This window comes from Babylonia areolata, chromosome 13 (assembly GCF_041734735.1).
Source record: "Babylonia areolata isolate BAREFJ2019XMU chromosome 13, ASM4173473v1, whole genome shotgun sequence".
Lineage (NCBI taxonomy): Eukaryota > Metazoa > Mollusca > Gastropoda > Neogastropoda > Buccinidae > Babylonia > Babylonia areolata.
The window spans coordinates 21,923,756-21,942,098 of record NC_134888.1 but is presented as its reverse complement, the minus strand read 5'-3'; the positions used below and the strand labels follow the sequence as shown (position 1 = coordinate 21,942,098).

Here is an 18,343-nt window from a genome sequence, read left to right as displayed (position 1 = left end):
ACACACACACACACACAATCAGTCCTGAGGGACTACTCACCAGCGTATCCATCTGCACAGCCAGGGTGCGGCAAACCAGCTGCAGGATTTCACCAGCACACAGCGGTACCCAGCATGGGAATGGCTCTCTGCACAGCACAGCATTAGACATAAGTGACAGGCCACAAACCAATGAACACAGGCCCCTGCTAAAGACCAATGAACATCCAACGCCCAAGCCACAAGACCAGGTCCAAGCCACAAGACTGATGATCGTAAGCCCAAGCTACAAGACTGATGAACACAGGCCCATGATAAAGAACGATGAATGTAGGCCCAAGCCACAAGTCCAGGTTTGAGCCACAAGACTGATGAACACAGGCCTGAGACAAAAGACTGATGAACAAAGGCCCAAGCTTAAAGACCAGGTCCAAGCCACAAGACTGATGATCATAAGCCTGACCCACAAGACCTATGAACACAGGCCCTTGATAACAAAAGATGAACGTAGGCTCAATCCACAAGTCCAGGTTTGAGCCACAAGACTGATGAACACAGGTCTGAGACAAAAGACTGATGAACGTAGGCCCAAGCCACAAGACAATGAACACAGGCCCATGGTAAAGACTGATGAACATAGGCCCAAGCCACAAGACCGATGATCGTAAGCCCGAGCTACAAGACTAACGAACACAGGCCTGACCCACAAGACCTATGAACACAGGCCCATGATAAAGAACAATGAATGTAGGCCCAAGCCACAAGAATGATTAACACAGACCCATGATAAAGACTGATGAACGCAGGCCCAAGCCACAAGACCAACTGGCACGTTACTGTATCTTAACATTTTCAATCATATTTTTGTGTACGTTAAATGTTTTTGGGCTGCGGAGTGCTCTATATAAATGCACATTTTCAACATCTATTATCAAACAACACGCACAGAACAGTCACCTGATCAGAGCAGCCAGACAAGCACAGAGAGTGCTGAAGCGTCGCGCCAGACACATGGTCCGTGCCGGCTGCACGTTGGGCTCTGGGCACAGGAACAGGTTGTCATCTCCGCCGTCCTCACCTGTCCACAGGTACACGTGTGTATACAGGTCACAAAAATATAGAAGATTCAGTAATAATAGAAGTAACAGATGTATTGTATTGTATTGTATTGTGTTTTGTATTGTATTGTATTGTATTGATTTGCATTGTATTGTACTGTTTTGTATTACTTTATGTCACAACAGACTGCTCTGTGTGGAGTTTGGGGTGCTCTTCCAAGCTGAGAGCACAACGCCACACTGATGACGACCCTTTTTTCTTCTCTCTTTATTTTTTCTTAAATACTATCCATCCCACTTCATCAACAACAACAAAAGTTAAAAGCAAAAAAACAAAAAACAAAAAAACAAAAAACAAAAACAAACAAACAAAAAACAAACCTACCTACAATAATAACAAAAAGTGTTCAAACAAGGGGCAATCCTATACCGTGCACAGACACACAACCAACAACTTGCTACATACCCCTTCACAAAAGGGGGAGGAGGGATAAGAGAGGTGGGTGGACGAGGAGGAGGAGGAGGAGGAGGGAAGAGAAGAGGAAGGGGGAGGGACAAAGACCTGATTCAGAGGAAGAGGAAGGGACAAAGACCTGATTCAGAGGAAGGGGAAGGGACAAAGACCTGATTCAGAGGAAGGGGGAGGGACAAAGTCCTGACCTGATTCCAGCCCCTCGTACAGCTTGGTCACGGTGGCCTTCAGGGCAGACACTATCTTCTCGTACTGCGCATTCCACGCATCACGGTGCTTCTCCCTGTGGCTACCTGTACCGCAGCGTGCCAGCAACGCGTAGCACCGAACGTACACCTGTGAGTGAAGCAACCGACAAGAATAACGCATCATGTATAGGAATTAAGCATCATGCACACAGAGAGAGAGGATCAAAGTTCAATCAAGAGTGATATGGGGGAGACAGACACAGAGAGAGAGAGGATCAAAGTTCAATCAAGAGTGATATAGGGGAGACAGACACAGAGAGAGAGGATCAAAGTTCAATCAAGAGTGATATAGGGGAGACAGACACAGAGAGAGAGGATCAAAGTTCAATCAAGAGTGATATAGGGGAGACAGACACAGAGAGAGAGGATCAAAGTTCAATCAAGAGTGATGTGGGGGAGACAGACACAGAGAGAGAGGATCAAAGTTCAATCAAGAGTGATATGGGGGAGACAGACACAGAGAGAGAGGATCAAAGTTCAATCAAGAGTGATGTGGGGGAGACAGACACAGAGAGAGAGAGGATCAAAGTTCAATCAAGAGTGATATAGGGGAGACAGACACAGAGAGAGAGGATCAAAGTTCAATCAAGAGTGATGTGGGGGAGACAGACACAAAGAGGATCAAAGTTCAGAGCAGCTGACTGATCAGTCAGTATCACCTGAAAAGGTATCTATGTAATCCATTTTTCTCCAGAATAGATCAACAATATCTTAACCCCTTGTGTGACCTGGACCAGAAATTTCCACCCCCTTCTGGTGAGCAAAAAAAGTGCCCCAGGACAGAAATTTCCGCACGCATCATTGTAAGAATTTTCCAATCACAAAATAATAAATTCAGGTGAAATTGTCATCATCGGGTAGTGTGTTCATTTTCCTTTCAGATATGTATAGTACATATACTTTCTTTAAGTTTGCATGCTAATTTTCTTTTTTTTTAATGATTAACCTCCATGACTAAACACCCCATGGCAAATACTGAAATAGATGTCACCGAGCATAAAACAGGCTTGGCACTGAAAGGTTCAGGAACATGTCATGATTCCTTCAAAACAAGTTGCACATGGTCGACTGGTCCTGGATGTACAGAGTGAGATTCACAGACAGGCTCAGAAGAAGAGGATCAACTGTAAGAAAACTTTTAATGAGTTTACCTTAAAGACAATTCTATAAAAACACATTCATGAATACAGACAGGTAAACAGCTCAAACACACAGTGATCACATCACATTACGCATTTCTACATACAATTACAAACAAACAATGACAGACACAAGACAGTTTCTGACCTGCGATGGGGAAGCAGTGTCCAATTCCTCCACCAGGAAAGTCTCAATTTTACCCTGTGTTGACACAAAGCAATACAGCCACGTTTACCCTACAGTGACATGAGGCAATACACTCTCAATTTTACCCTGTGTTGACACAAAGCAATACAGCCAACTTTACCCTACAGTGACATGAGGCAATACATTCTCTATTTTACCTGGCGTTGACACAAAACAACACAGCCACCTTTACCCTACAGTGACATGAGACAATACATTCTCTATTTTACCCTGTGTCAACACAAAGCAACACAGTCAACTCTACCCTACAGTGACATGAGGCAATATACAATTTTACCTCGTGTTGACACAAAGCAATACAGCCAACTTTACCCTACAGTGACATGAAGCAGTACACTCTCTATTTTACCCTGTGTCGACACAAAGCAACACAGTCAACTTTACCCTACAGTGACATGAGGCAATACACTCTCTATTTTACCCTGTGTTGACACAAAGCAACACAGTCAACTTTACCCTACAGTGACATGAGGCAGTACACTCTCTATTTTACCCTGTGCTGACACAAAGCAATACAGTCAACTTTACCCTACAGTGACATGAGGCAATACACTCTCTATTTTACCTGGAGTTGTCACAAATCAATACAGTCCAAATTTTACAATGGGCTGATGTAAAGCAATACAGCCAACTTTACCCTGCAATAACATGAGGCAATACAGTCTTTATTTCACCCCACATTGACACAACGACAATAACTTTCAGATTTACTTTTTTTTTCATACTAAAAAAAAATAAAAGAATCATTCTAAAAATTACAACAACTAACCGTTGCAAAAAAAAAAACCCAAAACAAACAGCAACACTTTAGGTTTACCTTTTGTTCAAACTAAGAATAACAAAAGTATCATTCTAAAAATCATATCAATTAACTATTGCAAAAAAAAAAACAACAACAAAACTTTAGCAAACAAACAAAAATGCAATAAAACGGCAAACTGAGAAGTAAGTTTGAGACCGACCGAAAGCATGCAAGCATGTACTTAAACATACGCTTGCAATTGCGTTCATACCTAAAACTTATTCAAAAACACATAGCGGTCTGTGTAAACCAGACTGCTGTTTTCCAAGCAGAAAGGCAGGAGGCACAGGAAGAAACATGCGTGGAGTTACCTTGAAGAAACTGGTGGGTCCAGGGAAGTGCACAATACAGCCGGACAGACAGGCCACAACCAGCTCCTTGGTTTTCTGGCCAACACACAAATCGAACACCTTGGTCACACATGGTGACACTCAGCAAAGTTCTATGCTGGTGATGATTATTGATATACTGCATATCACTTGGTCTGGAAATGCACTGTTTTCCTTGTTCAAACGATCTGATGTTTTCCACCTTTTCCATGAAAAAAAAGGTGATTTAATAAAAATCACACATCAGCAAAGTTCTATGTTGGTGATGATTATTGATATGCTGCATGTCACTTGTTCCTGAAATGTACTGTTTTCCTTGTTTACACACACACACCCACACACACACACACACACACACAACATTTTCATGTATGCACATCACTCACTCATCTATGATATGATGCATCTATACCCATAGTCACCAAGAAAAATGAAACACACAAGGTTACAATCATACCAGGAAAAACAACAACTGATAACGCTGATATTTTCCAAGCTGAAATAAGAATTTCATCCCTGAGATAAGAAAAAATAAATTGATCTTTATTATCTCTGGTAAAATGAGTGAGATGAAAAGAATTGTTAACAAGGAAAAAAACATTCACTCTTCAAGGCCTCTGATGGATCGATATGGATACTTATATAGCACCTATCCTCGGTCAGAGACCAAGCTCTAAGCGCTTTACAAACACAGTCATTTGCACAACAGGCTGCCTACCTGGGTAGAGACGACTGATAGCTGCCATTCGGCGCTCATCGTTTGTTTCCTGTGTCATTTCTGGTTTCAGTCATACACACACACACTCATGCAGACATGTAACATTTTGCCTGCATGACCATTTTTTGTTTATTTGCCCCGCCATTTTGGCAGCCATACTCCGTTTTCAGGGGTGTGCATGCTGGGTAAGTTCTTGTTTCCAGGGACTCTTTTACCATACTTCTAGAGGGTTCCACGCTACTTCAGACTGTCACTTTAGTTTAATGCTGCATGTTCAAATCAAATCTAAATTGCAACACACACAGAGAGGCAGGAATACCCTTCATACATATGTGTAAGCATCTGAGTCAAGAAGTGGTCAAGGGGGAAAAAACTCTTCTTTGTAGCAGATGATCCTGGCATCTGATGCTCCCACACAGGATTTTCATTCATTTCTGTGTGTTGGTTTTAGTAAAGTTTAGAACGCCATAGGAACCTGCTTGATTAACATACAATGCATCCTTTCCATTCATGCATTATCAGACAAAAAAGGCCCATAATTCAAACCACTGCTGCCCACCTAGCCTCTGTACTCACTTTGGATGTCAGCGACAGCAGAACTGGCAGGATCATCTTCACCTTGGTGGTCCCCATCTCTCGGCTCAGCTCCGGAAAGGCTGTGACCTTCTGGATCAGGGTGGACAGGAGGTGCAACGCCATCTGCTGCTGCTCTGGTGATGCATACCCCTGAAACAACACCCGTGCACAAAGTTTTACATCACTTCTTGACTCTCTGTTCTTCCGTCCTTGATGTCCAGTGTTTTGATTCTGTATATATATATATATATATGACCAACCTTCCAGACAACTCAACATTCTGTGACCAATCTTCCATTCTGGGTGGCCATTACTCTACTCATGGAGTTGAAATGAAATGAAATTATGGTGCTTAGAGCCTCCCTGACCACTAAGGCCATCTCAAGGCTATCGCCGCGTTAATAACTACTACAAGGAATTCATGGAGTTGGACCGATCTTCCTTTCTGTTCTGTTTTTCAGCAACCAATCTTAACAACAACAACAACAATAATAATAATGATACTAATAATATAATAATATTAATAATAAGCTGTTTTTCTATAGTGCTGTTCCCTCAAAGAGAGGCTCAAGGTGCTTCAGAAATTACGTAACAAGAAAGAAATAACAATAATCAAGAATAAACAAAGAACAATCACTCACAACCCACTACAAAATAACGCATTACAAAAAAGAAACGGCAATAATCAAATATCAACCACGAAGAAATAATCACCATCCTCACATCATAAACAACAACACACACAAACACACACATGCAAATACAAAAACCCTCATACACACACACACACACACACACACACACACACACACACACAGATACATTCACACACACACACACACACACACACACACACACACCATTTCATTCTGCCTTCTGTAATCAGATGACACATGACCTCAAACTGTGAATTCTTTAAAGTTAAAAACCATGCACTGCTTTTGTTTGTTTCCCCTTTTTATCTTAAATTTATTTCCTTCCACAATGTAACACATATTATCATTAACATATATATATATATATTACATATAATTTGCTCGATATACCATATAACAGCAACATATTCTTTTGAAAAAGAAAATCATAAATAAATGAATAAAAAGTATGGATTCAGATGATTTAACAGTATTTTTGACAAGAGTCAAAACAGCTTACACAACATGGTGGATTTTCTTTATACTTGCCATTTCTCTTATGTTGCATTTATTCTCTCTCTCTGTCTCACAGTCACACAGACGTCATACTCATGCCCTCACCTCCTTACCTCCTTCCCCTCTCCCCCACAACTCCCTTCACACACACACACACAGTGACACACACACACACATACAATGGCACACATACACTGTGACACACACACAAACACAAATGCACACACACACACACTGACACACACACAATGGCACACACACACTGTGAAAGTATAAACACACACACACACACACGCAAAGAGTGACACACACACGCACACACATGCACGCACGCACAAACACACATACCACTTACCTGGAGGGGTTGCAGAAGCAGGTTGAGCCAGGTGTGAAAGTTGGCACTAAAAACCTCTGCACTGCACTGCCCCAGTACATTCTGTAGTACCACCAGGCCCCGCAACCTGTTAGCATACAGTGCCCCCATCATCCTCACAGAGAGAGAGAGAGACAGAGATGGAGAGAGAGACAGACAGACAGACAGAGAGAGAGAGAGAGAGAGAGAGAGTGTGTGTGTGTGTGTGTGTGAGAGTGCATCTTTGTGTTTATCACTGTGTGTGTGTGTGTGTGTGCGCGCGCGCGCGTATTACTTACATGCATGCATGTTGACAACTGATGATAAATCAGACATAACACACACATTTTTTGAAAAATGATATACAACTTAAAAGAGCAGTTTTATAAAACAATTCAAGGAAACATCATTCTTATGTCCATTTGTATTGTGTGCAAACACCAGAGTGTATTCACTGATTTATTCAAATACACTGATAAAGTACTTGTGCATTTTATAACAGCATCTCTTCTGAAGACTTTCCATTTTCCTTTACTCTGTTCAAATGACATCAATGACAAGGGAAAAAAAAAGCAATGACTCATGTGCAGATTAATCAATTCTCACACAGGTCCCTCAAACAAAATGACAAAAGTTGCTATAATTATAAAGCAGAGAACCAGCACTAAACATTCTGATCCAGATCTGCAGGGAAACATTAAAGATTGTGTATATAAGATGATGTTATAAATTCCTTGATTTATTACTACTCGAAACTAGTAACATTATTATTATATGGGTATACATCACACACAAAATACAAACTAAAATCTCATTAGTCACAAAAACAGACAGACAAACAGTGAGAGACACACATACATATTATAATAACACGCACACACATTCTCTCCACTGGGCGCACACATGCAAGAGCACAAACAACATGCATGCCCTATCAAAAAAAAAAGAACAAAAAAAGAAGTATGGATAGCATTAAGCCCATACCTGTTTTTGGCTGTGTTGAGGTCACTGTTGACCTGAGCGAGGACATCTTGCAGGCCTTTAGTATTCTGCACATATATATAATATATATAAAAATCAGTTTGATAGTGTGAGCTCTCTGACAACAGCAGCAAATCTAATTCATAATGATAATAAAATCCACACTATCTGGTCGGGGTAAAGGGGTGGGGGTCATAATGCCAAGAATATTATGAAGTAAACACTAAATGAAGCAGAAAACTGCACAGAAACTGAAAAAGCCAGCACTCCAAGGCAAAAATCACCAAACTCTGGTGTACGCTTAGAGATGACGTCAGACTCAGAGTCAAGGACAGCATGGGAAAGCACATCCCCACCAAGCAATGCAAACCCAGAGTCTGTCACCCTTGGATCACCAGAGTTGTTTGGAGGCTCATGAGAAAATGTGACAGGCATTATCACTGCATCAGAAGTACAAGAAAAACCTGATACCTGGGAATGAAACAGCACATACAGAGCTGAAGCGGCAGTGATCACCTCCCAGTAGTTTTAAGTCTACAGAAACCATTAGATAAACCCTGTATGAAACCGCATAATCCGTTTCAGTATGAAAACAAAGAGACAACCATCATCGAAAAATTAAGACACAGAAGAAACAAAAGAACAACACTGAACCAGAAGCAAACTACTGAGCCCCCATGGTGGAATACTGACACACAGAGAGCCTGAATAGAAAAACATGCAGCTGTCAAACTTTGGCAAAAAGAAAGAACAAAGCCTGCTCCTGACAAAGAAATTGAAACAAAAATGAAAGAAAAAACAAAAACAGTTTGAAGTCTTTGCTCATGAGGCCAAAAATGACAAGTGGAAACAGTTTTGCGAGGCACTCAATTATGACACACCATTGACAGAGTTCTGGCAATTTTATCGTTGAATAGAAGGGAAAACGTGCACAACAACAACCCCAGACATGTTAGATACTGATGGAACCAAGCTTAAGACAAATGAAGAAAAAGGATCCGCCCTGCTCAAACGGTTCATACAACAGAGTGATCAAAGAAACTTAGATGAAAACAAGAAATATGTTGAGGAGGTAAACCAAAAGCTTATGTAGACTGGACCTAATGATGACTTGACAACAGATGATCAAAACGAAGCATTAGCTAAATGCATGAAAGAATAGGCTCCTGGCCCAGACAAAGTTTGCTACTCGGACATCAAGGAGCTATCGGAAGAAGACAGAAGCAAACTTTTCAATCTGTATCAAAACAGTTTCCACAATGGACATGTGCCAGAGGACTGGACACACAGCTTCTTAAAACTTATACTAAAACCAGGAAAGGACCATCATCAGGTAAGCGGCTACCGAAACCTAACCAAGCAAAACACTGCTGGAAAGCTCATGGAACATATAATAACCAAGAAACTTGCAAGGGATCTTGAAAAGAGGCACATTCTCCCTTCAAATCAAGGTGGTTACAGAACTTTCGCATATCAGATATATGAAGGATTTCAAAGAAAAGAAGAAACATTAGCAGTAGCAATCGACCTTGAAGATGCTTACAATAAAGTCCAGTTTGCACACCTCATGGAACTGCTACTAAGGTATGGAGTATGTTTGACACTGACAAGATGGATAGCAGCAGTGCTTCAGGAAAGAACCATCGTCCTACGCCTCGGAGATTGGATATGTATGTATGTGTGTGTGTGTGTGTGTGTGTGTGTGTGTGTATATATATATATATCTGCACCTTCTAAACTTTCAATGGGAATGCCACAAGGGTCTCCTCAACAATGTCTACACTAAAGGCCTTGCAGACTTAAACAATAATGGAATAGCTCGAGTGCTTACTCTTGTGGATGATAGCCTGGTTTTCAAACTTCGAAAGATGCTCAACAACTGAACAATATTGCTCAATGGTGCAAGGACACAGGATCTTCCATCAATCCAGCGAAAGCCCAAACATTGCTGTGCACCCTCAACAACAAAACTGTGAGCAAATCACCACCAGCTGTGTCATTCGACAGAATTCAGATCAAGAAAACTGAATGCCTACACTACCTAGGAATACAGTTCGACAGGATGCTGACCTTCAGAAAACGTATGGAAAATATTGTTCTTAAATGCAAAAAATGGTCTTTAACTAAGTCTTAAAGGCAATGGCAACCAAAGGTATTGAACAACGCCATCTCTTCCTGCTATATCAATCAGTGTGATTGACTACGGACTTGGGCTAACAACACCATCTCAAAGCAACCTCCTAAAATTAGAAAGAGTTCAAAATGAAGCCATGAAGCTGATCCTTGGAACAACAAGAGACACACACACGGAAACCATGTGATACCTGCTTGACCTTCCTTCAATGCAGGCCAGAAACAAGTTAGAACAGGTTAAGACCTGCTTCAAAGCATAAGAAAACCCTCAAAACCCACTGCATGATGCAGTCAAGGAACCAAGCGGCAGCCGTCTAGGATGGGGAAGATCATGAATGGGGCAAGTAGAAGATACAATCCAGCTAGTATGCCAACTACAAGACCTGAAAGAAACAAAAGAATGGGAGGAAAACTCCGAAAGCCACAATCATCACAATTCATCACAGCCATTTCACCCACTCAAGGAAGAAATTGCCGGGAATGGCCAGAGGGCAAAACTGGTGCAGAAGTGAAGCTACTCATAGAAGAAAACAGTAAAGAAGAGGAAATCATCATATACACAGATGGCTCAGTCACCGAAGACCAATCCAGTTGGGGATTCACTGCTGGTAACACAACAACAACGAGCAGCCTACATCTAAGAAAATTGGAAATCTTCAGACAAGTCTAAGAATACCAAAAAGAACAATACAAGGCCATCACACCATCGATCACCTCAAGAAAGAAAGGTAGAGAGAGGGAGCAGCCATAAGTCTAGCATGAAAGGTAGAGCATGATGCTTTGAAAATCAAATGAATATTGGCATCATTTCCAAACCAACATTGCGCAATTTTTTTTCAAATTGGAACAGAGTCTCTCTGGTCTTTTCTAAATACAATAGACAGCAACACGCTAGACATCATATTCCTGGCATCATAAAACTTTTCTCACCCCTCTTGCAGCCAAACAGTGGGAACCTCTGTGTGTATGTGTGTGTGTGTGCGCGCGCGCACGAGTGTGTAAATGTATACATGTCAGGAGTTCTGTGCACATGCATGTATATCTGTGTGTGTATGTGTAGAGCATGAGGTGTGTGTGTATGCATGTCTGTATTGTGGGAGCAATGGAATATTGGAACATGCAGGGGTGCATAAATATATATATATATATATGTATATGGGGGTGGGGGGTGGGAGGGGGGTTATGTGTGTATGTGTGTGTGCTTGTTAATGTATGAGTGAATGACTGTGTGTGTGTGTGTGTGTGTGTGTGTGTGTGCCATAGAAGCTGCAATATGTAGCCTAAGAATGAGTGCATGGGGGAGGGGAGGGGTGGGTGGGTTGCAGGTTAATTTGTGTATGTGTGTGCGTGAGAGAGAGAAAAGGCTCGTGTACAATTATGTGTATTTGTTTGTGCTTTCATATCTGTGAAACTGCATGTCTGTTGCATATCTGCAATACATGTGTGTGTCACTGTGTGTGTGTGTGTTTTAAATTTATTTGCTTATTTGTTTATTTATTATCATTATTGTCTTTCTAATTTATTTTCAGTTACTCATTATTATCATTATTTCTCTTTTAAAAAATCAAATATTCATTTCCTCATTTAATTATTATGCTTTCATATCTGTGAAACTGCATGTCTGTTGCATATCTGCAATGCATGTGTGTGTGTGTCACTGTGTGTGTGTGTGTGTGTGTGTGTGTGTGTGTGTGTGTGTGTGTTTTACATTTATTTGCTTATTTGTTTATTTATTATCATTATTGTCTTTTTAATTTATTTTCAGTTATTCATTATTATCATTATTTCTCTTTTAAAAAAATCAAATATTCATTTACTCATTTAATTATTTATTCTCTTTTATTTCATTTTTTCTCAAGGCCTGACTAAGCACCTTGGGTTACGCTGCTGGTAAGGCAGATGTGGTGTAGCGTATATGGATTTGTCCACACGCAGTGACACCTCCTTGAGCTACTGATCCTGATACTAGGTATAGGTATAGGTATAGAATAGGGACGAAGTAGGCCTCGCGGCCTTTTTGATGTCCCTTCTTTTTCGTCAACATTGAGTAGTGTCTGCATTGCATGCGGTAATTTTCCTACGAGTAATTTAATCATCATATTCATACTTTTTTATCTTTACATTTATATCAGCGTCCAGAAGATTCTTGAATTGGTTAAGAGTTGGTGCTGTTTTGGTTAGTTCTGTTAGTGGGTTCCACCATTTTATAACGCGGTTAGTAAAAGTGTATGTTTTGGCATTTAATCGAGTATGTTTTGGGTATATATCTTTGCTAGAGCTTTGTGTTTTTTCAACAGTGTTAAATTCAAAGAAATCTTCCACTCTTAGATCATCTAAATTATATATGATTTTGTATACTTGGATCATATCTCCCCTATATCGTCTATATTTCAGTGATGGAAGGTCCAGTTGCCTCAGCCTTTCTCCATAATCCATGTCTTTTAGTTCACTTAATAATTTTGTAGCTCTTCTTTGCACCCTTTCTATTGATGCTAGCAATCCTTTCCGGTTTGGGTATCCCCATATAGTGTTACCATATTCCAAGTGTGGTCTTACCAAGGCTTTATATAGATAAAGGAAATTTTCTTTATCAAGGTAAGTAAAGGTCCTTTTAATAATTCCAAGCATACTATTTGCTTTATTGATTGCCGTATGAATATGTTTCTCAAAAGTAAATTTTGAGTCAAAGATAACTCCGATGTCTTTTTCTTCGGTACATTTAGTAATGCTTATACTTTTTTGACTATCCATATAATACTCATGTTCAGGATTTCTGTTACCTATATGCATGATTTTGCATTTTGCGGCATTAAAATATAGGTTGTAGTCTGTCAATGTCTCTTTGTAGTATATCCTTGTGGTTACTTATGTTATACAGTTTTGTATCGTCTGCAAATATCTTGCAATTGCTTGTCACCATGTCTGGAAGGTCATTAATAAAGATGGTGAATATAACAGGTCCCAGTATGCTTCCTTGGGGTATTCCGCTCAAAACTTTCTCGTTAGTTGAGAATTCTTTACCCACTCTAACTCTCTGAACTCTTTCAGATAAGAACTGCTCTATCCACTTATAAATATTTCCTGTTATTCCATATCCCTTCAGTTTAACAAGCAATCTTTGATGAGGGACACTGTCAAATGCTTTCTTAAAGTCAAGGTACAAAATGTCAATGTTAAAACCATCATCAATCATGTCTGTGGAGTCTTCCATTACCTCTAGGAGCTGGGTAATACAAGATCTGTGTTTTCTAAACCCATGCTGACACTTGGAGTATAGATTATTATTTGACATATGTGCCACAATTGTATCTCGTATTATGGATTCAAATACTTTGCATGTTACACACGTCAAACTCACTGGCCTGTAATTACCAGGGTCAGTTTTGGTTCCCTTTTTAAATATCGCGACAACATCTGCCTTCTTCCACACGTCTGGAATAATTCCACTTTCCAAAGTTTTATTGAAGAGGATACTCAGGGGTACACTTAATTCTCTAGCTAACTCTTTCAATACTCTGGGGGGTATCTTGTCAGGGCCATGGGCTTTGTTGGGATTTAACCCTTTTAATTTATCATAAATTGCCTCAGGTGTGACAACAATGTCCACCACTAATCTTCCATTCGATTTTTCTCCTTCTTCTAGGCGAGGGATATTATCACTAGATTCCTTGGTAAAAACGCTTGCAAAAAAGGAATTTAATAGGGTTGCCTTATCCTTATCGGAAACATAGATTTCATCATTAGTCTTTAAGGGTCCTATTCCAACCTTTGCCTTTGTCTTTGACTTGACATATTTCCAGAAATATTTGGGGTTTAATTTAGTTTCTTTTGCAAGCTTCTTCTCATATTCACGCTTTGCCTTTTTAATTATTCGGTTGCACTCATTTCGACAGTCAATGTATTTATGATAGTCATAGTGTCTTTTGCTATTCAGAAATTTCTTATATAGATTATATTTCTTTTTTACACTTTTAACTACTTTATTTGTCATCCATGCTGGCTTGGGACTTTGTCCAGATTTTATTTTAACTTTAGGAATGTATTTATTCATAATTGTTAATAAATGTTGTTCAATTTGATCCCATATCTCTTTTTCACTTTTCTTTACAATTTTTGTCCAGTCAACATCTGCCGTCTCTTCTCTCATTTTGTCATAGTTACCTTTCGCGAGATCAAATCGAAAAGTTTCATCATTATAGTCTGAACCTTCATCTACGTAGAGTGTAAATGATTATACCTCATGATCACTTTTGGCAAAAGGTGAAGAATGAGTTATATCCGAGATCAAAGATTCATCGTTAACAATCACTAGATCAACTATGTTAGCTCTCTGTCCTTTTCTTCTTCGTGTTGGTTTTGTCACCATTTGGTTTAGGTAGACATCACGTAAGCATTCAATAAAATTTTCATCTTCCTGGCTTGACCATGATCCATCCCAAGTAATGTTAGGATAATTGAAATCCCCAACTATACATACTTTGTCAAACTTTTGTATTGTGTCGTTTCGCAATAAGTCTTGTAGCAGGTTAACATTTTCTTTTGATGAATGTGGGCTTTTGTAAATAGATCCTATTAGCACTTTCTCTTTTTTTGATGTTACAAAGGAACACCAAACGCTCTCTTCGAATTCATGATTATTTAGGATTGAACATTCTATGGCATTGAGACTTTTGTGGGCGTATATGGCCACTCCTAGTTTAGGGGAATTATTCACAAATAGATCGTAATCGGGAAAGTTATATTCGGATCGGTTCAAGTCTTTCTGTCTTTTGGCTTTGATTTCTTGTAAGGCGATCAGTTTTGGTTTCACATCATCTATCATTGCCGCAATCTCCCCTCTCTTATTCAAAAAGCTGTCAACGTTTGATGAAATAAAGGTTATGCCACTTGCACACGCATTTTCATTCGCACTGTTAAGACTATGTACATTTGTTGTTGGGTGAGACGGTCAGGCCTTCTGCCCGCTCTGGTCTGAACCAGAGTCTTGCTGAGAGACCTTTCTTTTCACTATCTTGTTGCCCCTAATCATCAAATCTGACTGGGAAATCTGAAGAAGAATCACACGGCAGCCCAACAAACGCTCACTGTCCTAGAACCAAGCTTACCTTTAGACGAAAGATATGATGTTCTACACACGCTGGCAAAATTTCTGATAATGTATTCGGGTTTTTGTTTTTCTGTACCACATTCAATAAAACGCTAGAAACCACGTTTTCCCTGTAATCCGCCATCTTGGACTAATACCGCACCAAATGCACTACCTGCACGTTAATTGGTTAAAATCACGGAAGGGAGGCCACTGGAGTGCACACAGAAAAAGCGCAAGCAGACAGAAGTCTGAGGGTAGGGGAACGAGTTCATTTGCAGGTAGTTAAAAAAAAAAAAAAAAAAAAAAGGTGAGTTCGTCTATTCCACAACGACTGAACGTGGAATTAAACATGACATGTCTTTGTGGCAATATTCTCTTATGCGCCCACCCGACTTGCTCCATAACATTATTTATTGTATGTGACAAAATGAATAACAGTTGGTATCAAAAGAGATGAAGGCAGAATAAGAATAACATTATCATCTCAGCCATAGAAAATAGAAATTTTAAGTCAGTGATACATACATTACATCAAAATCATGTCAATAAAATTTGGCATATTTAAATGTATATAATAAAAACACACAACACAGTCATAGCAAACCAAACTTATTGAAATATCACCTTTACACTTTCAGTGTTTCACCACGCACAAACACACTCACACACATACACGCACGCACACACACACACACACACACACACACGGTTACATTTGCACACAGGCCTTTTTGTCCTCACTTAAACATGCAACACATATGCACTCAGGTATATGCACACACATGCTTGCACATGCACACACACACACACACACACATGCACGTGCGTGTGTGCGCTCCTTTGCAGTAATAGTCAATTTTGGCTCCAGCAGCCAAAACACACACACACTTGTATGCATACATTTTTTTACACTTGCATAACATATTAAACAAATAGATGAGAGGTGAATATAAAAATACCAGGCTGACAAACAACACAACAAAAGTTTAAGCAAAACGGCATCAAAACATGAAACTGCAACAGTAAAATTAACATTTTTTCTGTAAAGAAAAAACACCTTCACTTTTATTCAAATTCATTGTTAAAAAACATCAATTCCACAGTTAAGTCAACTTTTTTTGTGTGCATACATGCATCTTAACTTCTAAAAATAAGAAATTAATGAGAAATTTCCATCTACCCTCCTCCTTTTCTCTCTATCTCCTATCTACCCCCGTTTCCTCTCCTCACTTAAACATGCCAACATATATACGCTTAGGTATGTGCAGACACATGCACACATGCGTGCACACACACACACACACACACACACACATATCAAAAAAGGGTAATATAATTTGTTAGACGACCGAACTGAATTGACACAGCAATAGAACTGTTTTGGGCTTTAACTGTATGAGTCATGTTGCCTTATCCAGACGTACATGTATACACATACATGTACACACACACACACACACACACACACACACACACACACACACAGTGGCTTTCACACACTGACATACACATTCATAGATGTATGAATAGATATACACAAAGACAAATCTGATGATGAAGTCAGTATAGACAAATATGATGTACAACATAATAATTTAAACAAATATGATGAAGTCAGTATAAAAATTCCAAGCTGTAAAGCAACACAACATTACACCCACCACAGTCTGTATCCTTGCAAGCATCATCACAGTCACCATTCAACTTTTCAAACAAACTTCAGAACACATTTGTTTGTATTTGTATTTCTTTTTATCACAACAGATTTCTCTGTGTGAAATTCGGGCTGCTCTCCCCAGGGAGAGCGCGTCGCTACACTACAGCGCCACCCTTTTTTGGGGGGTATTTTTTCATGCGTGCAGTGTTATTTGTTTTTCATATCGAAGTGGATTTCTCTACAGAATTTTGCCAGGAACAACCCTTTTGTTTCCGTGGGTTCTTTTATGTGCGCTAGGTTCATGCTGCACACGGGACCTCGGTTTATCGTCTCATCCGAATAAACCTAGCGTCCAGACCACCACTCAAGGTCAAGTGGAGGGGGAGAAAATATTGGCGGCTGAGCCATGATTCGAACCAGCGCGCTCAGATTCTCTCGCTTCCTAGGCGGACGCATTACCTCTAGGCCATCACTCCACATGCTTGAGTTCCTCTTCCAGATCAGCATGTTCAAAATCCAATAAAACTGATATAGTTTTTCCACAAGCATGGCTGACATAGAGTTGATTTTAGTTTGTCCTTTGACAGTTTTTAAACCTTTCCAAGCATCAGCCACGTTTCGTTGCTGAAAGTTCAATTTTACGCTTTATTTAAAAGGTCTTCTCTGTTCTCTAATTTCATTTGTTAGTGTAATTTGAATTTATTTTCTGTCAGAATTATTACCTGTCTGAAATAGAAAAGCATTCTTCTTTTTATTGAGATTTTTTTAATGACTGACTTAGTAATGTTTGGTGCATGGAAAAATCTTTACTGTTTTATGTGAGATGATCAGAAGGATACAGATATTGCATCACAATCTTCATTGATATTGTTACATGACTCGAGCAAAAGATCCCACTCCATGCACTCAGAACATCCTTTCAGTTCTTGCACACTTTTGTCCATCAACATTTTCACACACTTTTTCACAATATGAACTGTTTCTTCATTCAACTATTTCTTTGTTAGATTTGTTAGCTCACATGTGTGTTTACTCAACAGTGTTTGTCTAGACATGTGATCACACATGTATGTGTGTCCGTGGTAAACTTAACAAATTCATTTGCATTGGATTTGGATTGTAGCATGTTGTGTTCACAAATTCATTTGCATTGGATTGTAGCATGTTACGTTCACAAATTCATTTGCTTTGGATTGTAGCATGTTGTGTTCACTAATTCATTTGCATTGGATTGTAGCATGTTGTGTTCACATGTGTGTTTACTCAACAATGTGTGTCTAGACATGTGATCACACATGTATGTGTCCATGGTAAACTTAACAAATTCATTTGCATTGGATTTGGATTGTAGCATGTTGTGTTCACAAATTCATTTGCATTGGATTGTAGCATGTTACGTTCACAAATTCATTTGCTTTGGATTGTAGCATGTTGTGTTCACTAATTCATTT

The 18,343-nt window shown here is 39.5% G+C and overlaps 1 protein-coding gene across 1 annotated transcript in view; it reads right to left on the bottom strand.

Annotated features, from left to right (window-relative positions):
* Positions 1-15,382, bottom strand: part of LOC143288877 (proline-, glutamic acid- and leucine-rich protein 1-like) — a 29,094-nt gene extending 13,712 nt beyond the window's left edge. The window contains exons 1-9 of the mRNA XM_076597534.1: positions 15,252-15,382; positions 8,017-8,081; positions 7,036-7,141; positions 5,530-5,679; positions 4,218-4,292; positions 3,045-3,098; positions 1,698-1,845; positions 937-1,057; positions 41-128 (exon numbers count right to left, since the gene is read on the bottom strand). Coding sequence (XP_076453649.1) covers positions 41-128; positions 937-1,057; positions 1,698-1,845; positions 3,045-3,098; positions 4,218-4,292; positions 5,530-5,679; positions 7,036-7,141; positions 8,017-8,081; positions 15,252-15,377 — 933 coding nt within the window. The 5' untranslated portion in view covers positions 15,378-15,382. The remainder of the gene's footprint in view (positions 1-40; positions 129-936; positions 1,058-1,697; positions 1,846-3,044; positions 3,099-4,217; positions 4,293-5,529; positions 5,680-7,035; positions 7,142-8,016; positions 8,082-15,251) is intronic.
* Positions 15,383-18,343: the final 2,961 nt, after the last annotated feature.